The 9,828-nt window shown below is 36.5% G+C and overlaps 1 protein-coding gene across 1 annotated transcript in view; it reads right to left on the bottom strand.

Moving 5' to 3' along the window:
• LOC130219292 (transcriptional enhancer factor TEF-3) overlaps positions 1 to 9,828 on the bottom strand; it is a 61,003-nt gene that overhangs the window by 25,581 nt on the left and 25,594 nt on the right. Inside the window, exons 2-3 of the mRNA XM_056451637.1 lie at positions 8,609 to 8,673; positions 4,699 to 4,761 (exon numbers count right to left, since the gene is read on the bottom strand). Coding sequence (XP_056307612.1) covers positions 4,699 to 4,761; positions 8,609 to 8,673 — 128 coding nt within the window. The remainder of the gene's footprint in view (positions 1 to 4,698; positions 4,762 to 8,608; positions 8,674 to 9,828) is intronic.

The following is a 9,828-nucleotide window of genomic DNA, read 5'->3' as shown; positions in this document are numbered from 1 at the left end:
CACACAAGGAAGGAAGATTAAAGTCCCAGTGAAGTTAAGATACAGTTTTAGGTGTTATTATCAGTCTTAAGGATACCTGTAATCTAGCGTGCTCAAAAACAGTGACAAAATTCGCATTTAGAAGATATAAACCTGATATAAACACCCAAAGCTTGCAGTTTGTCACTTCTGCCTAAATGGATCAACAATTACGTCTCATCACCTCATACGTCATCAAATCTCCTGACCAATTAAATGCTCTCTAATCACCCCCTTCTTCTCATTGGCTTTTCATTTGATGCGCTTGAGCTCAATCCGTCTCACTGGCAGAGCTGTGATAAAACGAAAGGGGAGGAGCTACTCTATGCCCCGCCCTCTCTTCATGTTTCAGTCGAGATTACGTCAAATTTCGAATGATATTTGGCTCACCCCAGCTGCTGTAGGGTAGGCCGGCCGCGAGAGACCCTGCAGAGCCATCTTATTCTGGAAGGCTGTGGCCGAGATGATCTGAGCTGAAGACATGCTGGACATGCTGTGCAGAGCTTTATCTTTCGCCGCCTGGTCCTTCAGAAGATCAAGAACATCAAGAACATCACTGTACATCCCAATGACACACACTGAGCATTATTCATATGCATTACAGCTGTTTTACACTCGTTTTGCTACAGTCGTGTATGTTTGAGTGTTTGCATGTGTGTATGATTGCATGTGTGTGTGTGTGTGTGTGAGTTCGTGTTTGTGTGTTAGTGTGTTTGTTTGTTAGTGTGTGTGTATGTGTGATTGTTTGCATGTTTGTGTAAATTTGTTTGCATGTGTGTGTGTGTGTGTGTGTGCGCGTGTTTGTGATTGTGTTTGCATGAGTCTTTGTATATGTTTGAGTGTTTGCATGTGTATGAATACTATGTGTGTGAGTACGTGTTTGTTTGTTAGTGTGTCTGTGTGTGTATGTGTGATTGTTTGCATGTGTGTGTGTGTGTGTGTGTGTGTGTGTGTGTGTGTGTGCGTGTTTGTGATTGTGTTTGCATGAGTCTTTGTGTATGTTTGAGTGTTTGCATGTGTATGAATACTATGTGTGTGAGTACGTGTTTGTTTGTTAGTGTGTCTGTGTGTGTATGTGTGATTGTTTGCATGTGTGTGTGTGTGTGTGTGTGTGTGTGTGTGTGTGTGTGTGTGTGCGCGTGTTTGTGATTGTGTTTGCATGAGTCTTTGTGTATGTTTGAGTGTTTGCATGTGTATGAATACTATGTGTGTGAGTACGTGTTTGTTTGTTAGTGTGTCTGTGTGTGTATGTGTGATTGTTTGCATGTGTGTGTGTGTGTGTGTGTGTGTGCGCGCGTGTTTGTGATTGTGTTTGCATGAGTCTTTGTGTATGTTTGAGTGTTTGCATGTGTGTATGATTGCATATGTGTGTGTGTGACTACTTGTTTGTGTGTTAGTGTGTTTGTTTGTTAGTGTGTGTGTATGTGTGATTGTTTGCATGTGTGTTTGTGTGCATGTTTGTGTAAATTTGTTTGCATGTGTGTTTGTTTGTGTGTGTGTGTGTGTGTGTGTACGTGTTTGCATGTGTGTGTGTATTTTTGAGTGTTTGCATTGTGTGTATGATTGTATATGTGTATTTGTGTTTGTGTGTTAGTGTGTTTGTGTTTTAGTTTGTTAGTGTATGTGTGATTGTTTGCATGTGTGTTTGTGTGCATGTGTGTGTATGTGTATGCGCGTGTTTGTGATTGTGTTTGCATGAGTCTTTGTGTATGTTTGAGTGTTTGCATGTGTGTATGATTGCATATGTGTGTGTGTGAGTACGTGTTTGTGTGTTAGTGTGTTTGTTTGTTAGTGTGTGTGTATGTGTGATTGTTTGCATGTGTGTTTGTGTGCATGTTTGTGTAAATTTGTATGCATGTGTGTTTGTTTGTGTGTGTGTGTACAGTATGTGTGTGTGTGTGTGTGTACATGTTTGTGTTCGCCTGAGTGTTTGTGTAATTTCGATTGCATGTGTGTATATGTTTGTGTGTGAGCACATGTTTGTGTGTTAGTTTGTTGGTGTGTGTGTTTTTTACATGTGTGTTTGCGCGCATGTTCGTGTTAATTTATTTGTATGTATGTTTGAGTGTGTGCGTGTGTGTGTGTGTGCGTGTGTGTGTGTGTGTGTGTGTGTGTGTGTGTGACTGTGTTTGCATGAGTCTGTGTATGTTTGAGTGTTTGCATGCGTGTATGATTGCATATGTGTGTGTGTGTGTGTGTGTGTTTGTGTGTAAGCACGTGTTTCTGTGTTAGCTTGTTTTATTAGTAAGTGTATGTGTGACTGTTTGTTTGCATGCGTGTATGATTGCATATGTGTGTGTGTGTGTGTGTGTGTGTGTGTGTGTGTGAGTGTTTGTGTGTAAGCACGTGTTTCTGTGTTAGCTTGTTTTATCAGTGTGTTTATGTGTGACTGTTTGTTTGCATGCATGTTTGTGTGTGTGTGTGCGAGTGTTTGTGTATGTTTGAGTGTTTGCATGCATGTATGATTGCATACTGTATGTATGTGTGTTTGTGCGCATGTGTTTGCATGTGTACTTGTATGTTTTTGTTTTCATGTGTGTATGATTGTAAATATGTGTGTGTTTGTCCGTGAGAATGTGTTAGTGTGATTGTTTGCATGTGTTTGTGTGCATGTCTGTGTGAATTTGTTTGCATGTGTGTTTGTGTGTGTGTGTGTGTGTTTGTTATAGTATTTGCCTGAGTGTTTGTGTATGTTTGAGTGTTTGCATGTGTGTATTATTGCATATGTGTGTGTCTGAGCATGCGTTTGCCTTTGTGTGTATTTGCTTGTGTGTGTGTGTGTGTGTGTGTGTGTGTGTGTGTGTGTTCATGTTTGCGTGTGTTTTTTGAGTGCATGCGTTTGTGTATGTGTGTTTGCGTAGGTGTGTTACTGTGTATGTGTGTGTGTGAGTGTTTGGATGCGTGTTGGAGCGATTTTGCCTGCGTCCTTGTTTGTTAGTTGGTGTGTTAGTGTGTATATGTGTGATTGTGTGTTTGCATATGTGCTTGTGTTGTATGTTTGCATGTTTGTTTGAGATTGTGTTTGCTTGTGTGTTTACATGCTTGTGTGAGCGTTTGACTGTTTGTGATTGTTTCTAGGTGTGTGTTTTCTGTGTGCATATTAGTGTGTGTGTGTGTGTGTGTGTGTGTGTGTGTGTGTGTGTGTATGTGTGTGTTTGCATGTGCATGAGCATGTGTTATTCTGTGTGTCTGTATGTATTTGTGCGTGCATTTATGCGAGTGTGTATGTAAGAGTGTGCATATGTGTTAGTGTTTGAAGTGTGTTGGAGTGAGTTTGGTTATGAGTCTGAATATATGCGACATGTTTTTCCATGTTTGCTCGTGTGTGTGTGTGTGCGCATGTTTGTTTATGTGAGTGTTTGTATATTAGTGTATGTGTTTGCATGTGTGCTCGTGTGTATGCTTGTGTGAATGTATGTGTTAGTCTGTGTGTTTGTTTATGTGTGCGTGTGTGTTTGCACATGTGTTAGTGTGTATGTTTGTGTGTGTTTGCGCATGTTATAGTGAGTGCGCATGAGTCTGTGTATTTGGACGAGTGTGTGTCTGAACATGCATGCGTGTGGTTTATGGCTCTGGCAGTGTTGCGCTGGTGTTGACAGCTTGACTTCTTCTCCTAGGGGTCAGAAGGAGAACTGGGAGCTCCGACATTATGAAACAGGAGAGCAGGAAAAACAGACACGGCTCTCAATCTCAACCTGTTTACTGAGAAAACAAGCTACAGCCTGACAACTACAACTGTTCATCATCCAGAGACTTCACAACCAAAACAGGAAGAAATCCACCCAAAATCCTTCACAAAACTAATGTATATATATATATATATATATATATATATATATATATGTGTATGTATGTATATGTTTGTATATATATGTATGTATATATATATATATATATATATATATATATATATATATATATATATATATATATATATATATATATATATATATATATATATATATATATATATACACACATGTAATGTAATAAAAATGTAAGTGTAAATATATGATTTACAAAACCAATGCTGAGCTATTGCTAAGTATATATCATAGGGATATCATATCAGCGTACAGTGTATCATATCAACTTGTTTTTGATCTTGTTAATCAGAATGAATCGATTCACTCAAATGAATCATTCTTTCTAAAGAACCTGCGATTGTTCAGTTCCTCCTCAACTCCAGCTGAACTGAATCACATGCAGAGAAAGGTCGTCCGCGGCGAGCTCAAGCAACTGCTGTGTCCTTGAAGCATGACAAGCCCAAACATTCTCCAGCCTGACCTGGCAGACCCCAAAATATGGCCATGTGTGTGTCCGTCACACTTCTCAGTTACAGAAACGTATTTAAAAGGCCTGTCAGTGTTAGCCGTGTGACCAGCACTGCTCTCGGACAGCTGAGCCAAGATGGCTGCCAGCCAAAGTGTCAACTATGCCATATGATGAAAGACAGGAGCGCGCAAGGAGAACACTTCATATTACTGCGCCAGAGGGCACACGTTTTCTGAACATTAGCAAGTTATAGCGTAGCGTGTGTTATTGCTAGCTATTATATGAGTGTCTGAATCATTTAAGCAGAGTTCGATTGTCTAAAATCTGAGCTATTATTAACAAATGCTTAAGTGATAACGCTACTAATATGCAAACAGGTGATTAGCATTAGAATTCGTTAGCTACCTTGAGTTTCACCTGGATTTCCCGAGCTTTTCGTCGCGCCAGCACCTGAATGTGACTCGACACCTGTGGAAAAAACATTAATTATTATTATTATTAATTTAAATTATTCATTCAAATTATTATAAAATGTGTATTTATAGTGCAGTACATACATTAGCATTTACTGAAGTACTATGGTGGCTGTGTTTTCAAGAATTCCACCATTGTGCGTATTAAAAAAGGTGGTATTACTGTGGTAAATGTTAGAAACCACAATGTGAACATGCAATCGTGTATAATAAATACATTTCTTATTTATTTTGGAATAAAATGAGCTCATGTTTAAGAAAACACAAAAAATGTTGCAAATTTCATCAATTATGAAATGACTTCAACTATAAAGCAGCTCTACATTAGACAACAGTGTCGCAGTTTGGCTTATTATGATTGAATATTCCTTCAGTCTAGCAAAATAAATTTAAATGTACATTTTTTTAAACTTAAATTGTACATTTCATCAATTATTAAACAAATTAAGCTATACCGAAGAAAATAGTGTCATTTTTCAGCACAATTGAGTTCAGCTTTGGTTCACTTCTAAACAAAGTTGAATCAACAATGCATTATTCTACTGATTTTAGTTCAATGTTAATTTAGTTCAGTTAAGCAAGTGTCGATGTTGCATATTTCATCAATTATTAAACAGATTAAGCTATACAGAAGAAAATTGTGTCATTTTTCAGCACTATTGAGTTCAGCATTGATTCTCTTCTTTTTAATAAATGTCAATTTTGTAAATTTCATCAATTATAAAACAAATTCTACTATAAAGCAGTTCTACAGATGATGGCAGCGCCCTTATTCAACTCATTTTAGTTCAGTGTTGTTTCAATTCAGTTAAGCAAGTGTCAATGTTAAAAATTTCATCAATTATTAAACAGATTAAGCAATACAGAAGAAAATTGTGTCATTTTTCAGCACTATTGAGTTCAAAATTGATTCTCTTCTGTTTAATAAATGTCAATTTTGTAAATTTCATCAATTATGAAACCAATTCTACTATAAAGCAGTTCTACAGATGATAGCAGCACCATTATTCAACTAATTTTAGTTCAGTGTTGTTTCAATTCAGTTTAGCAAGTGTCAATGTTGAAAATTTCATCAATTATTAAACAAGTTAAGCTTTACAGAAGAAATAAGTTGTAATTTATCAGCATTATTGAGTTCAACATTGATTGTCTTCTGTTTAATAAATGTCAATTTTGCAAATTTCATCCATTATGAAACAAATTCTTCTATAAACCAGTTCTACAGATGATAGCAGCACCATTATTCAACTAATTTTAGTTCAATGTTGATTCAGCTTTGTTTAGCAAGTGTCAATGTTGCAAATTTCATCAATTATTAAACAAATTCTACTATAAACCAGTTCTACAGATGATAGCAGCACCATTATTCAACTCATTTTAGTTCATTGTTGTTTCAATTCAGTTTAGCAAGTATCAATGTTGCAAATTTCATCAATTATTAAACAAATTAAACTATACAGAAGAAAATAGTGTCATTTTTCAGCATTCTTGAGTTCACCATTGATTCACCTCTGTTTAATAAATGTCAATGTTGCAAATTTAATCAATCATGAAACAAATTCACCGATAAAGCAGTTCTACAGATGATAGCAGCACCATTATTAAACTCATTTTAGCTCAATGTTGTTTTAATTCAGTTTAGCAAGTATCAATGTTGCAAATTTCATCAATTATTAAACAAATTAAGCTATACAGAAGAAAATAGTGTCATTTTTCAGCACTATTGGGTTCAGCATTGATTTACCTCTGTTTAATAAATGTCAATGTTGCAAATTTCTTCAATCGGGAGTCAAATTCAACTATAAAGCAGCTCAACAGATGATAGCAGTGGCATTATTCAACACGTTTTAGTTCAATGTTGAAGTTCTACAGATAATGTTATTATAGGTTAATTTGTTTAATAATTGATGGAATTTGCAACATTGACATTTATTAAACAAAATTAAAGCAGGGCTGCATGGTGGCGCAGTGGTTAGCACTGTGGCCTCACAGCAAGAAAGTCACTAGTTCGAGCATTGGTTGAGTCAGTTGGTGTTTCTGTGTGGAGTTTGCATGTTCTTCCCGTGTTGGCGTGGGTTTCCTCCGGGTGCTCTGGTTTCCCCCACAAGTCCAAAAACATGTGGTACAGGTGAATTGGGTAAGCTAAATTGTCCATAGTGTATGTGTGTGAATGAGTGTGCATGGATGTTTCCCAGTGATGGGTTGCAGCTGGAAGGGAATCCGCTGCGTAAAAACATGGATAAGTTGGCGGTTCATTCCGCTGTAGCGACCCCAGATTAATAAAAGGACTAAGCCGAAAAGAAAATGAATGAATGACTGAAGTTGAAGCAACATTAAACTTGGAAGAATTGAATAATGCATTATTCAACTAATTTGAGTTCAATGTTGTTTCAACTCAGTTTTGCAAGAGTCAATGTTGCAAATTTCATCAATTATTAAACAAATTTACCTCTACATTGCCATATATCAGATTTCTATAAGGGCTATAACAGCGACCTTTTTCAACCTTCGCCCTTCAGCTGTGATTTCAGAATGTCCACTTGTTTTGACTGATATTTTTGCAGCTCTCGTGGACTGAAGGCTTAGGCTCAGTATGTGAAAGGCCTGAGTGACATCAGACGATATTAAACGCCATCAGATTCCCATGTCCTGACCGTAACAGAGCAGTTGTTTGTGGGTCTAACGAGCAGAACTGAGCGAGGTGCTGAAGACACACACCGATATCTGATACACACGCCATAAATCACAGCGCTCGAGTCCATTTCAGCATGGGGGCCCTCGAGGGGCCAAACATTTACACTCGCTAAAGTCCGTTTGGGAGTTTAACAGGACAATCCCATCTCTAAATCCCCGGTCTGACATTCGCTGGACGTCCTGTTGCTGTTAATGTGTGACTTGACCGTCAAATAAAAGTGTAATTAACCAATTGAAATCTGCTTAGGAAGGTTAAGCTGTTGTTGAAACTCTGGGGTTGCCAGATTTGCTTAAAAATATTATGCCAAAAAAATATTTTAATCATTATAGTTGCTTTACTTAAACTCATATACAGTGTGCGGATGGATAGATAGATTAAACTGCCCTATCAGAGTTGCCAAATTTGTATAGAAATATAATGCAAATAATAACTTTAATCAGTATTGCGTTGTTATTATTATTACTAATTATAATTATTTATATAATAACATTTCTAAACATTCTTAAAACAAGATGAAATGCAATATGCAGGATATTAAGACCATTGCTATTGATGTGTATTTTTAATTGACTTATTCTACATTTTATCACTAAATGAAAACCATAATATTGTCATGTATTTAAAGGAGTATCATGATTTTACTTTCATTTTCCTCAAATTTAAGATTTTTTAATAGCACTAATTAAATCAATGTCAGTGAGGTTTATGCTTAAAAAACATGGCTAAGTGAATATAGGAAATAAATATAATATAGATTCATTTAGATTTTATTTAGCAGGATGTTTAGATAATTTACTATTTAAAAAGACTTAAAGTGACTTAAACTGCCATTTCAGAGTTGCCAGATTTGTACAGAATTATAATGCAACATTTAAAAAAGGAAAAGAAAAAAAAACCTGCTAGATTAAAATAATAAATATAATATAGATTCATTTAGATTTTATTTAGCAGGATGTTTAAATAATTTACTATTTAAAAAGAGTTAAAGTGACTGAAACTGCCATTTAAAAGTTGCCAGATTTGTATAGAATTCTAATGCATTTTCTTTAAAAAAAGAAAAGAAAACTGCTAGGTGAATATGTAAAATAAATATAATATAGATTACTTTAGGTTTAGTTTTACAAGATGTTTAGATCATTTACTATACCTGTTTCCTGGTCCGTGTCTTTCCTGTTCGAAGCTTAATGTAGCGCGCAATCAGCTCGTTCCGTCCTAAACAAACAAAGAAACAGAGAAAAAAAATTATGCATTTGCATAAAAAAAATGCATATTAAAATGCAAATTATGCATTTAAAAAAATTATAACATAAAAATGTACAAAATAAAATAAATAAAATTGACCCTACATGCACCGATGAAATAAAAAATGTAAAAAAATAACACTTTTATAATAAAACTAATTTTATTTAGATTTTTTTAAATCCAATATAGGCGGCTCTGTGGCTCAGTGGTTAGCACTGTCGCCTCACAGCAAGAAGGTCGCTGGTTCGAGTCCTGGCTGTGCCAGTAGGCATTTCTGTGTGGAGTTTGCATGTTCTCCCCGTGTTGTTGTGGGTTTCCTCCGGGTGCTCCGGTTTCCCCCACAGCCCAAACACATGCGCTATAGGGGAATTGATTAACTAAATGGGCGGTAGTGTATAGCAGTGTTTCCCAACCCTGTTCCTGGAGGCACACCAACAGTACATAATTTGAATATCTCCCTTATCTCACCCATTAACTTCAGGTTTTGGAGTCTCTTCTAATCTTCTGATGAGTTGATTCAGGTGTGTTTGATTAATGAGAGGTTGAAATGTGGACTGTTGGTGTGCCTTCAGGAACAGGGTTGGGAAACACTGGTGTATAGTATGAGTGTGTGTGTGAATGTGAGTTTGTATGGGTGTTTTTGCGTAAAACATATGCTGGAATAGTTGGCGGTTCATTCTGCTGTGGCGACCCCTAATAAATAAGGGACTAAGCCGAAGGAAAATGAATGAAAATCCAATGTATAACTGCTGAATCATTGACCACGAACACGCAAGAAACATAAAATAAACTATCTCTATCAACATTCTCTAAAAATCTTAAATATATAATAGTCTACTGAGGTTAAATTTAACCTTCACATGTGATGCATATCAGTAATGATGTCTGTAAAAGACACATGGTTTACTGCATGACTGACGTTGCGAACACATGTCGGACTGAACCATGAAGAGTGTTGACAGTGAGTTTGAGAGAGTACATATCTAAAGCGGTAATGTTTACCGACCCAAACACACGTCCTGTGTGCTGGGTCATTTATCTGACTCCAGACAAGATCTTAGCTCAAGTTGTAATTGCAGTTGTCCATCAGAAAGCAAGACTGTGAGAGGCTTTTCCATCAGATGC

The sequence above is a fragment of the Danio aesculapii genome, chromosome 25, assembly GCF_903798145.1.
Source record: "Danio aesculapii chromosome 25, fDanAes4.1, whole genome shotgun sequence".
Taxonomy (NCBI): domain Eukaryota; kingdom Metazoa; phylum Chordata; class Actinopteri; order Cypriniformes; family Danionidae; genus Danio; species Danio aesculapii.
Note: the sequence above shows the minus strand (reverse complement) of the source record. Positions and strands in the feature narration are given on the sequence as shown.